Source organism: Pundamilia nyererei, unplaced genomic scaffold (assembly GCF_000239375.1).
Source record: "Pundamilia nyererei isolate P.nyererei 1_Seehausen unplaced genomic scaffold, PunNye1.0 scaffold00358, whole genome shotgun sequence".
Taxonomy (NCBI): Eukaryota; Metazoa; Chordata; class Actinopteri; order Cichliformes; family Cichlidae; genus Pundamilia; species Pundamilia nyererei.
Window position 1 is genome coordinate 152,455 of NW_005187759.1, and position 17,069 is coordinate 169,523.

The window sequence follows — 17,069 nt, forward strand, 5'->3', positions numbered from 1 at the left end:
ATTTCTGATCACTTAACATTGACTGTTCCACAAGCCTTTCGGATCAGGAAGTGAGAATGAAAGCATCCCAGGTTTAAAGCCTGCTGCAAGGGAGAAATACTGCCAGAGCTAAAGTGGTTATTCCTGTGTGTCTTCCTTTTATCGGCGACTCTGCATATTAGCCCTCAATCTTGTCCCCAGAGATTCCTCAGTTCATCTTCACAACCTCTATGCTTTCGTAGGGAACTTCACAGCTCTGCAGGTTTGATTGACAGCAGCACATGCGAGCCTGTTGGGGCTAAATGTGGTCACTGGGGTGGGATATTACAGCAGGCTCTGACCAAATACTGGTAAATTCTGGCTGTGACAGTAAATACGCCTTCTCTGTCGTCCACTTAACCAGCTGCTGCTTTTCTCAGGCCAGACGTGTCTGGTTAGACTGAAGGTGGGTGGTGAGGTGTAGTAGCTGTGAAAGCTAGATTTAAAAACATAAGTTTCCTATTCCTCCCCCGGTTGGGTCTAACTGTTTTCCTGAGAAGCGTTTGTGCCACTTTTCTGGTGTGGTGTCTGGCTCTCTTGGCTGGTGGTGCTACACGATTATTGGTTGTATTAGGGTTGGGCAGTGTGGTCCAAAAATAACATTTTAGTGCTTGTATCCTCAATGCAGGCAGAGATGTATATTGGTATTTATCATGAGAGCAACAAGTGAGATGTTGCAGCACTTTTTGATGAGGCGTTTTTCATTTAATATAACAAATGGACTTTCAGTTCAGTTCTATTTATACAGCACCAAATCACAATGGTAGTCACCTCAGGGCACTTTGTATTATAAGGTAAAGACCCAACAATAATTACACCAAGACCCGAACAATCAAGCGACTCCCTTTGAGCAAGCACGCGGCGACATTGAGGAGGAAACGCTCCCTTTTAGCAAAAAGAAACCTGCTGCAGAACCAGGCTCCAGGAGGAGCAGCCATCTGCTCCGGTTTGAGCTGGGTTCTCAATCAATGTTGGCCTACAACAATTATTAAAAAAGGATAATGATGATAAAAATGTTAATTGTGCTACATTTATTCATGCTATTTATTTTTGCTACTAACTTAACACCCAGATTTATCAGTTACAATTTTGGCTTCCTACTATTATGAAAACAAAACCTGGAAAGTCTTGTGATCAGTCACACCTGTTTCCTTAAACACAAAGTGCTTTTTGAGGGCTTTTTTTTTTTTTTTTTTTTTTTTTTTTTTAATATCCAAGCGCTGTGGTTTGAAGCTGAGTGTTTCTAGTGTTGGTTCCTGGGCTTTAAGTCACTCCCCTGATATGAGTGTATCTCATGCTCGTTTGTGTTTTTGAAAGGGAAAACACATTCTTACACTCGCTGTTTCTTAATGGTAATTCTTACTGTAGCAGAAACTGGAATTTCCTCAGTGCAGTGAAGCATAGCTGCTGCTGGTACAGTGCAGGTGAAATATGGGGACTTGACCTGAGAACAAGCATTCACAGGGGTTGACTCCTCAGGTTGGGCTTCAGTCAACCTCCTCAAATAGGAAAGAATGCACAATTGAGGAAATGGGCAGAAAGTGAGCGGATGGCCTTGAGGCGAAGAAAAGTTATTTTTCCCGGTTGCTCCAAAATTAGGAAATGGAAAGAGCCTGCTGGGTGTTTTTTTTTCTTTTTTTTTTTCTTTTTCCACTGTCATTTACAGATACACACGATTAGAAAGTAGATTGGCAGTGAAAAGGAAAGAGCAAACTACCCTCATGGTTGGGTAGGTCTCAGGTGGGATTCGTTGTGGGAAAAGTGGTCAGAGAAGAAAAATACAGCTCTCAGTTAAATCCACACAGTTCAGCATATCAAGGTTACTGAGCAAAGAGAGAGCACCACATCATATAACGCACAAGAGCTGTAGTTTAGGCCAGGTTACTTTCACATTTATATAATGAGCATTTAAAAGGACCGTAGACTCTACATGACCCAGCTGCTACCAGCTAATTCAGTTTTGAACAAAGGTTTGAATCTAAAGCTTGTGAAACTGTTGAGCCCACAGGAAGTAAAACTTGATCGTCAACCAACATAAAAAAACAAAAGTGTTAACAGTTACTTCCTCAGAATTCAGATTGAACTGCGGGTTAGTCTGCACACTCATTTCTGTCAGATATGAATAAAATTCCGCAACAATTAATCATGCAGTTTGTATCTTTGTAATCTCAAAAAACACTTACTACTGGGCTATGCAGTTATATTAAGGCATGCTTTGTAAATACGATTAAATAATTAATTAAACGTGTTGATAATTCAGTAATGATTGACCCTGTGCACGAGAAAATGCTAACTTCCTGGTTGAGACCGGATGTAGGGTTGTACATGTCCGGTAGCTTTACTTGGCGGTCAATCGCTACTGCGAAGATATACTCCAAAATCATGTCTAAAACTCAAACGGAAAGATCGCGTTAAGTTACAAAGAGCAGAAGGTGGGAACACTCACCACTGTTGTGTCATAAAAAAATCTAATGATCAATTTTGACGTTTAAACAGTTTAGATCGATCAGTTGTTTACATCACTCAACACAAGCAGAACTGCATTACTGCAGCAGAAGACACATCATCCACATTCAGAAGCACATCTCTGTATAGTGACTGGTCTTATGATTTAAACAGGCAAATGTTCAGCATTAGCATAGTCAAACCAGATGTTTCCCCCATAATGTCGAGATCAGCTAGTCAGGTACACACCTACACAGCATGTCAACAAACCGAGAAAAAAAGCCACACAAAAAATGAATGATTGCTGGTAACGGTTTCTATACATTGGTATTTACGAAGGGTATGTTGTGACTTACCTTAAAAATTACAGTGTTCCCTCGCTAATAACGCGGTTCACCTTTCACCTCACTGTTTCGCAGATTTTTTTTAGTGCAAGTTTGCATGCTTATTTTATTTTTTTAACATCACATTGTGTCCTGTGCCCTGATCGCTGCAGACGATCTCCTCCGTGACGTCTCTCCTGTACAGTACAGAATCGCTGCATCGATCGATAGCAGTGTGACTCTGAAGTGCAGTACTGTATGTCCACGAAACGTTTTGCACCGTCAAAAAAATAAAATCGGCTACTTGATTTCACCTATCGCTGGTTATTTTTAGAACCTAACACCCGAGGGACAGCTGAGAAATATAACATTTGAATCCCTTTTCTCTTTTGCTTTGAGGCGCAGGGAAAAAATATCAACCAGTCGATGAAAATCATTTACAGGTATATTGGGTAAATGCCCAAGACATCTATAGAAATGTAAATCGCCGCTTGATTCATTCATTTGCTTAACTTGTTCTGGGCCGTAAACAAGGAGATAATAGGACACCGGAAACAAAGCTCCCCACAGGAGTTTCCACACCGGAAGTAGCATATGCTAACGTGCACATAGTCTATTCATTTAAATATAAATTGATTTTACTTGAAACATGTTTCTCTAATTATTTCATGGTTGCGGTGCTACATTGCATCTTGAATTTGTTTTACTTGTCAATCTAATCCATTAAATTCAGGGACGGGTCTAAGAACCATGTAGTCTAAAAGAATGCTTTGGTTTGAAGTTAGCTTTGGCTCACAACTTGGTCAGAGATCTCAACAAATGCTGGTGTGCTTTTGCAAATGAACTTTTTGGCAACGGTACCATTTTAAAACTGGACTTAGATTTTAGGGTGCTTGACATTCATTCTGGGATACCTGGCTGCCCCACATTGGCCTCAACTTGCTGTGCAGGGAAACTGCTCATCTTGGGGTCCTGTGGATGGATGAATATTTGGTATTTTAAGTAATTATGCGTTTAATTGTGTATTAATTTTATTTCCATTTTAATTCACACATTATTTTCTGTATTTATTTAATTTTGGCACTCCTATCACTCCATACGGTACGTTTAAAATTGTAACAGTAAAACACCAAATTGTAAATATAATTGTAGTAAAATAGCACTCAGTTTTATGGATAATAATGTGCAAGCCATTTGGTGCTACCAGAATTGTGTTGTTCCTTATTCACACGCATGCGTTCACACAGAGACGGAGTGATACACCATATGCTTTGCACATATGTGTCAGAAACAGACCAGAAATTGAGCGTGACCCATTTTTAGCTGTGCATGTTAAATCAAATCAATTATGGACACAAGCTGGAAAGAAAGTGAGCCTGACGGGAATCTTCACAAATATATTTTTTTTTTAAATTTTTTTTAGTGGGTCATACGGCAGAGAGAAGCTGCAGTTTCACTGCATATGCAGGTATGAAAATGCTCTGTGTATGAATGCAGATGTAATCAAAACTGTGGGGACAGAAATGCAGACTAGTTTTTAAGCAGTCGTCCAGCTTTGGAAACCGAAGGGGATGTACTCAAAAAGTGTAAATGTAGTTTAGCAACTGGGTAGCCATATCAAAAGATTTCAGATCCTCATTCTTAAATCTGTTGCCAAAGCAGGGAAATGCCACCAATACACAGACACCACACCACTGCTTTTCTCACCACTGTCCAGCCTCGTCAACAAATCTCTTAGATCAGTCTTTTACGACTTGGCTTGCCTTTGAGTTATCGTCTTAAAGAACCACTGTTCTTATACAAATGTGACTAATAATATAATGCTGTTAGTTTTGTTTTCCTCTGGAAGAAGGTTGCAGCGTTAAAGTGAGAGGAGCTAAATGGCTCGTTTCTGAGAGAACTTAAACTTAAATAAATAGAATAAACAGAACTTAAAGGCAAAGAATAAGCTTGCATTAGATGAGAAGTTCAGAAACTTGCTGTAATAAGCACAATTGCCATTTCTTCTAAAGAAATGTTTTAATTCTAACTGAGCCACAGTTTGCTGACCTCTGGTTAAAAGTTACCTCAGCAACCCCCAACACTCGAACCAAGCACAGTAGAAGGTAAAATATGTTTAGTTATTAAGCATAGATTTAAATAAAAAATATATTAGCATAATTAAGGTAAAATATCTAAAACTCAAGAAAGCTAAATAAACAGAATAAGGTATCTTTATAAAAACGGCACAGCAAATATCAGATGATGTTACAGTAAAGTGTAGTCACGATACAAATAAACTGTTAGGGATCATACAAAGCTCCTCTAGTCTAAGAATAAACATAGCATCAGTTAAGTTTAAGCCAGTATCAAACAGCCCACATGGACTTATTTTGTAATTTTGACTGTAAAACTACAAAATGCAGTTGACCCTGGTATTCGCAGGGGTTAGGAACCACAACCGCCCGCAAAGAACTGAGAACTGCAAATAATTGAGACGTGGAAAACTTCTTGGCACTACCACAGAAGCTAACATCCACAGTCTTCCTTATCTTCACCACCTCCTCCTTGATGTACTGGGCGGTACTCTGTTCAACATGAAGGAAAATAAATGACACTCCTAGATTGGCTGCTTTGCAAACACCAGCCAATAGCGTGTCAAATCAAAAAATCTGTGAATAGGTGAATTTTCCCCAAATAATTTGGAGTTACTTTCCACAGAAAAATCTGCGAATACTGAACTGCGTATAGATGGAGGTCGACTGCAGTCATCTTTCTGGAACCATTTGAATAAAAAGCACACACTGTAAAATCTAGGTTCCCCCGTCTGGTGTTCACACAGTACCTTATGAATGCTTTGTGCTACCATGATACACAGAATATCCCTGTAAAGGGCATCTTCTCGTCTTTCCCAAACTGTTTACATTTTGCCTTTAGAACAAGTGGTAAAGGAGTTTAGAAGGCTTGTAAAATGGTCCTGCTGCCAGACCGATGGTTTCAAAGAAAAATAAAAAAAGGTTAAACTGTTCAAATTTGTCTAAATAATGACCTGGGGGGAAAACAACTCATCTGTAGTTGCTAAATTAGTCTAATATTGTAGAAAATGCTGTTAAGGATGATGCATGTTGTAGTATTTGTGATGTGCTCATCTGGCCCATCTGGTCTCCCCAGATCTGTCTGTCAGAGAGGAAAGAGGAGCCTCCGGTCTGCAGACAGACAGATTAGTCCAAATTCAGCTGTTTTTGTTTTCCCTCCCTAAGGACTCTGGTTTGTCTGCTCTGTCTCTCTGTCTGCCTGCCTGCTGGGAGCCCACCTCCATCAAGGAGGGAGAGCAATAAACCCGGTGCTACGTCGGCTGCCCTCCAATGACACTGACTATAACTCATCTCTGTCCACGGTTCGTGATGAATCACATTCTCCTGTTTCCTCCAAAAATACACCCTCAATCAGAAAGGCTGCTAACCTTTCCTTCCTCTGTGAGAGAGGGGAACATTTTAAAATTTTGAAAGGTCAAGCGATGCCCTGGACGTACACGTCCATTGATGTCAGCAGCAGTTTCTATGGCAGCCGCTCGGACAGGAGTGGGAGTTTTACATTGGAGGAAGGATGGATTATTAGCATAGGCGGGGATTTGTCTCTGTCTGGCCAGGCACATCGTGAATGATCTCGTAGTGCCATGTTTGTGAAATACGACTGAGGAACAACATCTCTTGCTGCTCACTTCTTAATCTTGTTGTGTTTTTGTTTCTCTTCCTCCTCCCTTTACTATGTTCAAAAAGAAACCAGTTTGCCCAGCCCTTTATTTTGCAACTTAGCTTGTTAGCAGAATAATATATTAAAGCCAAGGCTCTGGAGGTCTGAATTTGAGCGATGCCTCAGGGTTGATTTAACATGTGGCAGACCGGAGCAGGCATTTCATTTGAGCGCAGGTGTGCGACTCAACCCTGCCTGCACAGCTCCAGCGTTTTGTTTTTTTTTTTTTTCCTGGGGAATGACTCAGTGCAACGGCGACAAAACAAAAGCAGAGACGGGTGCTTAACGGGAGCGAGACAGCCAGTCAGCTTCTGCAACGTCAGCCCTGGCCCACCGGGGCAGCCGAGCCTCAGTGCTGTCATCAGATTTGTTGAATCAACCCAGCAGCCTGTATCGGAGGAGGGCAGGCAGAGCGTGGCGGTAGCTGTGATTTGACGAGGATGACTTGGAGAGGGGTGGTGGCAGCCGCTTTGCTCAGACGTTCGCAGGTTAGAGCCTGAGGCAAGCCAATGTCGGTCGGAAGACTTCCTTCCTCTGCCCACCGGTGGACATACTTAGACCTTATCTTTATGTATTAGCCATGGATTGGATGCAGTGGACTCTAATACCACCAGCGGCAGGCAGCGTCTGGCCTGCTGTTCCTCAGGAGTTGAGTGAAACGCTGACTCTGACCACCGCTCTGGGTTATAGCCTCTTAGCCTGTGAGACATGCATGCTGAACTGCCGCTTTGATCCTGTGAGTATTTCCAGCAGACACCAGGGGTTTATTAGCCTGGTTCCTGTCAAAACGATTTTTAATTTGAGGAGTCTTGTTGTCGATTGAGACTTATGTACAACATGACTGATGAATGCTCGCCTTTCTGATTCTCAGCGTAGACCATTTCGAAGAGTCGAGAAGGCATTACAGAAACATTACAGTGAAACGAGGGGTTCTTTTCTTTTTTTAAATGCGGGGTTTAAATTAGTTGATCGTAAAGCACATTTTGACCAGGAAAATGCTTAGACTTGAGTAAGTCGTGCTTACATGCACAGTCACCCAGCCGAAAGGCCAATTTTGAGCCAGGAGAAATCCCGGAAATAGAAACTTCTTTTCTGGGCAAGTGAATCTGTCATTTAAATGTCTTATTTTATACTTTCCCTGTATTTTTCTTTAGAGTAAGCAAAGGGAAAATTGTTGTAGAAGGCTTTGCAGTATTGGTATTCTCACAAACTGTAATGTGAGTTGAGACATGAAAGATTTTGTGAAGACTTTTTTTTTTTTTAAACCAAATTACTGTTTGCTATAATATGTCTGGCACATCCACAGTGTTTTATTGGCATATTTTGAAATGTACAGTTCATTGTGCATATGAATATAAATAAGCAACCTATTTAAAACTGCCTTAAAAAGCAATACATGTGGGGAAAATCGGCTTCTACAGTCTTTGTGCACTTCTCTCTCTTTAGCACTGTTATATTAGCTTGTGTCACTGACAAAATGAGACCCCATAATGTGGGTCACTCATGATGGATTTTAATTGGGTAGAAGGCAAACCCTGATGATTTCCTTAGACACCATCTTGTTGAAATTTTTTATTTTTTTCCCTTCCCTGTGACCTGGGTGGGTTGATGTCAGCTTGGCTCTTGTGATTGATTTGTAGCAGTTGCAGCGTTTCCTACAGATTCGGTCTTTGATGTTAGCTCATTTGCACTTACACAGGCACAACCATGCTTGCTTCAAATATTTAATTTACTCTGTGACAAATACTGAAGGAATATAATCAGATCAGAGTCTGTGATCACCTGGGTGGACTTCACTTCCACTCGTCTTTGCTGGTGCTGTTGTTCTAACTCTGCTGCGCAAACACGGTGAGCTCAACAATATGGCACATGAAGCAGTTTTCCACCTGCTGCTCTTCTGATTAGAGTGGCCTTCTAGCTCAGAGAGGATCTGCAAAGTGGACTACGGACTGTCGTAGCCAGCTTCAGTCCAACGCAATAGTTTGTTTGAGAGATGGAGAAAATGTCTCACAGGCCGCCACAGCAGGAATGTGGCCAGCGAACCAGAGAGTGGGGAAAAGCAAGACCAAACTTCAAGAATAAGAGTGAGAGGATAGTGGTTGATGTTTTTCATTCAGATGAGTGAACAAGGCAAACATTAGCATATGTGGCTGGTTGGACTACATAAAATCTGTATAGGAAACACTGCTTTGTTGGTGTTCTTTAAATTGCACGGATGAAACATAGGCCACATAAGTCTGTTAGCATGGTTTTAAATATACTTTCAGAACCTATGAGGTGTATATTTACTAGTAAAAGACAATTCATCGATTACGGTCATATGATTTATAGTCAAAGTTGATGCCCAAGAAGTTAATGTCATTTCTTATCTTTTTTTTAGTAACTACATATACTGATGTGGTGACATACATAAGCTGAAATTGATTTCTCTAATCGGGCTCTGTTGTTTTGCAGGAATCTGCCAAGGTTTCGGACCTCAACCCCAATGCGAAAGCATGGGCCAACCACATGTTTAGCCTGGACCCCAGCGGGACTGCCGACACCACAACTGCTGCCCTGCAGCCATGGAAGGAAGGCTGCGATAGTTCGGCCGATCCCGGCCCAGAAGGTCATTGATGCACAAAAACTGGCTTCTTATATACTTAGAATCTGACTTTTGGCCACTATAGTGCAAAACAAAGTATAACTGCTCTCCATTTCAGATATATCGAGATAACGCAATACAGAGCATAGATAAAACGTTTCCTGTTTCTAAAATGGTGTATCAGTATAGCATTGAATCATTATTCAGCATTAACAGGAATTTTTCTGCCTATAAATGGTCTTTGTGGCTTATTGTGCATATAACCATGTTTGGTAAATGCATGGCTAAGGCAAAGAGACTGTGTTACCTGACTTAATAGAAGTCTGTGCATTTTTGTGACATTACTAGTGATTTAATAAACCAAAATCTAATTAATCTAACTCCACTTTTTAAACACGCCTTTAGCAGAAGGCCCAAACCCTTTTTATATGCAGGTAAACTCCTAATATATTAGGCACCATATAAGACAGGGGGTGTCAGACTTGTTATAGATTATGGTCCTCTTTCAAACCCAGTGTTGTTTCAAGCTAGGCTAACCTGTAAAACTATTGCATGTTCAACATAATTGCAAAATAATGTTGAACACGTCCCTAAACAGACAGAAGCACATTGTGAAAATGTTTACGTGTGGCAGCACAGTGAGAAGTTGGCGGTTTGAGCCCAAGCAGAGCCCTTCTTTAGCATTTTCTTTAGCTAGTGTGGAGTTCAGGTGCAGGTTTGTAATTTCTCACGATTGGACATAGACAACGTAGTAATAGTGCTAGTATTTCATTGAAAAAAAAATGGGATGATTAGACTTAGGCAGTCATTGGTGGGTGAGGTATTAACCGCAGGCTGCATGTTTGACACCCAGAATCTTAAATCTTAATCTTAAATATTAAAAAAACAACAACAAAAGTGCACAAAATTGTTCCAGAGAACGTAGCAGTTATATACAAAATGATTCTGCGCTGCCTCTAGCACCATTCTTCTGGGCTGTAACAGAGATGAAATTGTGTTGCAAGATATTAACTGAAGTTCAAATAAGTTAACTGCAGTCTTGCATAACACCCATGTTGACCACAAGATGGTACATGGAGTAAGTGCAGTGTTCAACATGACACCAACATAATTCAAGCTAGTGTTCGCTCAGCATTCATATATTACTGTTGTATTTTGCTGACTTGTGCTGACTTGGGTAACTAATAGTTTTTACAAATTTACATTAATGAGAAGTAGTCTGTTTAATGCACGTTGGGCTGATCAGCTGCATGAAAACCTTCTGGTAAAACGCTGCCACCATGTGGTGAAAGTTTTCAATTTTCAGAGGGTCTTTACAAAAAGCACCTTTAAATTGTTGCAGGTAAATACTGGACCTGAAAAAGTAGAGAATTATAGGTTTTGGTGGTTGTGGCAGCGTGAAGCAGGTGAACATAGCCAGCAGCTAATTTATTAATGTAATGCGGAGAAACTGAAAATAGTATACAGCTAATCTGAAGCTGAGGTGTGGAAAGAAAGTGAAATGTTGGCATGTAGTCTGCTTGCTAAGTCTGTAATAATCGAGTAGTGACAAACGGCACAGTCTGGTGTAAAAACCTGCTTTGTCCACTCTGGTTCCCTTTTCCCACCACACAGGAGACACCCCTTTAATCATTCATACTCAATCTAGAATGAGTTATGAATATTCCAGCTCCAGTCACCCGTCTTTCTTTGTAAATGACAGTAATCACTCGCTTCAATGTGCTGAGCCAAGTTTAGCCACAGAGGCAACAAGGACATGGTGGTGAAACAGAAATTATTGATTAGTCTCAGTTTGACGCGCACTGACGTCCTGGCCTACTTCATCTTCCACGTCCGCAAAGACATTTATGGAAAATTTATTACAGAGCACTGCTGATTTAATGCAGTTGGGCCATGCATGTAGTGGTCTGTGACGGAAAATTCACACCACGCCTGCAGTGGTAACAGTGATTCAGTAATGATACTGGCTGGTTCCTCTAATGTCCCCATTCACTGTCAGTATGCTAAACCATTACATGCCCATGGAAGCTTATTCTGATTCCTTTGTCGACAAACAAAGACGGACTATTAAAGGTTATGAATTTAAGCCACTTATTATCATTCAACAGCCCTCCTGTCACCTGTTTTTCCTTTTACTTTCATATTGACTTCAAACTTGGGTCCTTCATTTACTGTGCACCCATTGTTTAAACAAAACAAAAAACAACCTGAAAGTTATATGGCAGATGATGAAAAACAGGAACTTATTTTATTTAATGGTTCATCTTTTACTTACTGACCTTGGCGCTGCGTTTCAGACTGTAGGCGATGCCTTTCTCACTTAGAAGGCCGTAAAATGGAAAAAATGAAAATGTAGTTAAAAATTAAAAACGTATGTGCTACGTATCAGCAGTAACGGTTTAGTTAGGGGTTCCCATTCTGTCCCACAGGCCCAATGTTTGACACTCATGGGTTAGCAGTTTTTCTGATGTTTGAGTATTCACCATTATGTTTCACACTTGCCTGATGTGGACGTGACTTCAAAAGTAAAGGTCAAGATTTTCAAATATTCAAATTTGGGGTGGGTGTCATTCGTTGCCTAGACGATGAAACGGTGCTTTCCCCATTATAATCGTTCATATTTTATTAATAAATAACAGCATGGTTTCTGAGACTGCTGGGAGTGATGTGCTAAATTAAGACAGATGACACCCACAGAAGCAGCGTGTGAACGTATTTAGCAAAGGCATGTGGACTCGTAGGCTCCTTCACAAGACCCTTGTCTGGAGGACTCGATCACTTGTCGCTTCTAGTTAGCAACATCTGTGTTTATTTTCACTTTTGCGGTGTGCTTTGTGCTGAAGTTTGAAAGAGTAAGCAGGTCTGAGGATTTGAACAGACGTCCCACAGGCCTAGAGACTGTTTAGTGACCTCATCACAGCTTCCGGCCACTAGAGAATGTGATCCTCAACCAGTTAGCGAGTTGTTGCTGGAGATTGACCATTTAAAAATGGTAATAAATGCTGTTGCAAAACCACCTTGTGATTGTTTTGGTTGCCAGCAGGTTGCTGAAATCACCTGTAGTTTCCATGGAAAACACAAACTTGTCTGGAAATACTTAGATTTTCCTCACCAAGCTTTACTGAAACTTGAAAAGTGGAAAGTAATTGCAAACGTTTCCCTTGAAAGTAAAAGTTGTGCCTCACCAGTACAGCCACCAAGTTCAAAGGATGCAACTTTTACTGAACCTCCCACGGATTACTTCCAATCAGAGAGTTCACTCTCTTAAAAGATTTACTTTTTTATTTTTATCTGTGAAGTGGCCTTTGTGCTGTGCTGTTATGGTCGCTGTTATGCTCCTGCCAAGTCTTTTGTGTTTGAAACGAATCTAAAAGATAAAACGAACCATTTCCCACGGGGGACACGGCTCTGAGTAGATGAACTGTTTTCAGTTTAAGTCACTGTACCGTTCAGTCATGTGCAGAGTATTTCCATAGAGCACCCTGAAGAGAGTTTAGCCAGACCTTAAGGAAAATTGCCGGCACTGTGATTTGATGGAGGTTGCTTAAAACCCTCAAACACAAATTAAGAGGAAAATGCTCTTGAATACGATGGCATTACTAGTCCCACACTGTTTAACCCAGTATTAAAATTTGTCCCAATACTGTTTTAATAAATGGTTATGTGCTTAATTACCTGAATGTAATTTTTCTCTGGTTTTAGTATATTATCATGTTTCATTCTGTTCTGGCACATCTCTCCTTTGTGATCTGTTTTCATTTTAATTTGCTGTTGACTCGACATTGCCTTCATACCCACTTTGTTTTTAATTCAGTGTAAATGAAATCCACAGCACTAATTCTCAGGATTTATTGCTAGGCTTATTGCTACGCTACAGCCAGAAATGGTGTTTGTCTGTAGCACAAAATATACAGTTTCTTTCTTGGTACAGTTTATTTGAGAAACATTTCCAGTAAATGTATTTATCATTGCATAATGGACCAAAAAAACACTTGTTAGTACTGTTATTAGTACAATATTACCAGTAGTGCAATATTTACATTTATGTTAAGATGGATCATTTGTTTTAAAGGCAATACTTGTTTTGTTTAGATGTAATTAGTGCTGTAGAAAAGGTTTTATTTTGGAATTACATTAGCTTTTTGCCCAGCCTTTAATGATTCATAATTATTCATTATTTAAGTTGCTCACATTATCATTGTGTATTTCTATGAGAAGATCTGTTGTGCTCTAAAAGGAAAAGAGCGTTCAGAATGATGCTCTTTGCATCTTAATCAGGAAAAGGCTGAGTTTATGTGCCGGGCCAGATGCTTCAGATTGCCTCTGGTAATAATGTCCATTTGTCATTGCACAGGTGTATTGTTGCTGAACTGGGACAAGGTTGGAAATTCGGCACTTAGAACTTAAAAAGGACACTGCTCTCAATTCACATTGGAGCTGTTTTCTTGCTTTTCCTTATCTTCTGCTATATATGTTCATATTAATCAAATCAAAATTTCAAATGATGAGAGCATCTGTCATGTAAACAGTGTGAGCCAAACGCTCAGACTGATCTAAATACTGAGTATCTACTCTGTATGATATCACCCCCACCCACCTGCTGTTCACACCTTCTGTAGCTGGAGGGGCAGCCAATCAGAACCAACACAGTTTAAAGGTAGGGTGTCCTTAAATGGCTGGTTTTAGAGGTTGAGCTGAGGGGCTGGATCAAGGCCCAGTTTAAGATTCCAATAAACTAATTTGAACTACAAACCATGTTAAATAAATAAATAAAAAAAAAAACTACTATTATGCTCATAGCCCCCCTTTTAAACATCTGGTGATATTCTTATGCCTTTAATCATTATCATAATGCCCATTGTTGATTGTCACAGGCTATGAAGCCAGTGAAGACAAGGCTTACAAGGAGCCCCTTCTAACCGACCCAGATGAGCCTCCACCGGTACCAGTAATGCTGGCTGAGCCAGCCGCCGTCACTCTGGAGTGCTCCGAGTCAGCCTACACAGAATACCCCAAGCCTGGGCAGCCAGGGCACACAGGTGGGCTGGTTAGTGATTGGTTGTTAGTCAGAGGAGGCTCTGAAGTAGTTGTGTATCAGCGGTGTTTATCCACATGTCTACACATGGATACTTTTGTGCTGATTTTTGATGGGGCGGCGTGGACACCCAAGTTTGTAAACAAAGTAACTTGACGATGTCCACATTTATACCACAGGCACGGCTATTAGAAGGCTTTTAAGGATTTTAAGTGCGTTGGCCTCGTCAATCACACGGGGATCTAAATATGTTTGATTTCACCTGATCTTGGATAACTCAAGGTTAGAATGAACTACAACCAAACACAGTCGGCTAATGTGGTCGAATATTAAGGGACAGTCTGTCCTCGGGCAGTAGATTTATTTTTGAAGGAGAACAGTGACCGCTTGAGAGGTATTTGTTTTATGTGTTATTTATTGCATCATTAAAATGTCATTGACCTGTTCCAGACACGATCTGCTACGAGACATTTATCTTTTTAAGTGCCCTCCGCTTGAAAGAAGTGTTGACAAAAACAACGAGGCTAAGGGAGGAATGGGTGGTATTAAGATGACTGTGATTACACAACCGTGTAGGAGTAGGTTTCTTAGCGCCCGTGCCATTGCTTCCAACACATTAAATTAGCTTGCATGAGTATTTGCTGTGTGTAAATACGACACGTTGGTGCTTTTCTTCTTTCTGTTTTTCCTTCTCCATATTTTACAACCCTCTCCACCCACATCCCATTTCATTGTCTGGATAGTGTTTAGAGGATTAGACATAAGCTTAGACATAAGCTTAGTTGCTCCTTATTTTACCAAAATCTTTATCCTCTATCAACAGGCAGTGATCCCCAGCCTGACAACCCCCAGGAGGGCTTGAGGGAGCACCTGAAGAAGACCCTGGAGTTCTGTCTTTCCCGGTGAGCCAGTAGCTTCATATCACAGTACAGCCCAGAATTTTATGCTTTTCTTTGAATGTAGGGACATCTCCTTCACTAAGCCTCGAACTGTCCATGAGAAACTGACGTACTGTGCTGAAATCTCAGCCCATCTACTTCAATCATTGCTCAGCAGCTGTTTCATACTTGCTAATGGAGAAAAGCACTTAAATTAAGATCTGGAAGGAAAAACATCTACTTGAAAGTGATTAACACAATGACTTGTGGATGACTGTGTGCAATCCACTCATGTGTTATTCTGCCTCCTTGAATCCTGTGGTTCCTGATTGGTATAATCAGCACATTAGGCTCAAATAATACTTTGTGGCAGTGAAACCTCAGGCGTCCACAGTAGCCTTCATGACGTAAATGTTGTCATCTGCCTGTGCTCCCAAGGGTCTGCATCTGTGCACTCCCCAACTATGACTGTTGGCTGGCTGCACGTGTGAACACGACCTGAAACCCACTGTACCATAAACAAAAATGTTTCTGCTCTATGCTTGCTCTCATATGGTATCAGTTTTCTCCTGGTTTACTCCCAGGGCCCAAATTTTATTTTGTTTTGGGCATCAAGACAAAATCCAGACTTTTAATATGTGGTTTGTTTATTTGCATTTGTGTGTATTTGTTCTACTAGAGAATTTAAGATCGTCTCGAACAACGGTGACTGCCCATGAGATTGCTTTTAAAGTACAACATGGGGCTTTAAACCATAATGAGCCTTGTGCAGTGTCCAGCTACAGGCGCAGTGTGCATTTATACTTGCTCATGGGAGGGGGGGGATTGTACTGCTGCAAATCTTAACCAAATACCCATCTCATATTATAGTTCTCTTTATTAGTGGTATTAGTAGTAGTAATCTGAAAGCTAAAGGTTAAAAATGAATCCGCCTTCCTCTGTAGACTCAGACATCTCTGCTAGTAAGAGAGGGGAAGGCTGCTTTCAGTCGGAGGCAAAGTTTACAAGAAATCTTCTTAATTTAGAAAATTAAGCAAGATGGGGCTTTTTTCTTTCTACCTTCCTTGTTTAAAACAAGCCTGTGACCAATGATGTTTAAGCTTTTTGACCATGACTTTTAGGTTTTGATTACATTTACAGTGACGGCGTTAACAAGGGCTGCTGTTAATTCTAGGAAAACATTTTCTCCCACTCCAACTGGGTCGTAGCACTGCCTCCTAATTGTGTGGATTTTGTGTGTTTCAACATTTTTGTTGGAGGGACACTTAAGCTCTGTGGGTTGAATGTTGTAACACTGCTCATTCGGACTGTCACAAACTGGGCCACACACTCATTCCAATTAAGGCTTATTAAAGTAAAATAACCATAAAAGAGAAGACTTAAACAGTGGTGGGTGAAGTCAGTATGGTCAGTGGTGTGAATGTCATATTGTATGACGCAACAAAACAAACGGCCGACAAGATCCAAAAGTGGTGTCTCAGGGTGCCTTCGTGGAGCATTTGTACACTGAATCAGCCGTCTGTCTGCTGTGTGGTGTGTGTGTGTGTGCGTCCGTCCGTGTGTCCAGGGTTCATGGGAATTCTGCTTTTTATTTATTTATTTATTTTAATTCCCCTCTCTCTCTCTTTGTCAGAGTAAATTAATATTTTCGGTCGTACTGGGAGGTGTGATGGTAATTATATGTTCCAACATCATTGTTCATGCGCTAAAAGAATTATTAAATCCATCAATAATTAAAATGTGTGTGTGCAGCTAGTGTACTGGAAGACTATGTATTGTTTTTGATACCGATCAGGCCTCTTCTCTCTCTCTCTCTCCCTTTGGCTGTGGGCGTCAGGCGTAGTCTGAATGAAAGCCTTATTTCATACTTTTGAATGCCTCTGCGGTGGTGGTGGCTTAGCTGCTGATTTGAAAGGAACTGAGGCCTTGAAAAATTCATTTCATTTTCTCCTCTCTGTGAACTTGGAACAAGCCAACAACAATAGCATACTGTTAGCTTCTCCAAAACTACAGTGGAAGTTAAAAGAAAAAAAACAACTGATCAGATATGAAAA

The 17,069-nt window shown here is 40.7% G+C and overlaps 1 protein-coding gene across 3 annotated transcripts in view; it reads left to right on the forward strand.

The window, feature by feature from the left end:
- Nucleotides 1–17,069, forward strand: part of larp4b (La ribonucleoprotein 4B) — a 48,884-nt gene that overhangs the window by 15,904 nt on the left and 15,911 nt on the right. For 2 of the 3 annotated variants that reach the window (XM_005752418.1, XM_005752419.1), the window contains exons 3-5: nt 8,973–9,126; nt 13,977–14,141; nt 14,961–15,039. In XM_005752418.1, coding sequence (XP_005752475.1) covers nt 8,973–9,126; nt 13,977–14,141; nt 14,961–15,039 — 398 coding nt within the window. The remainder of the gene's footprint in view (nt 1–8,972; nt 9,127–13,976; nt 14,142–14,960; nt 15,040–17,069) is intronic. The other variant, XM_005752420.1, reaches the window with a different exon arrangement.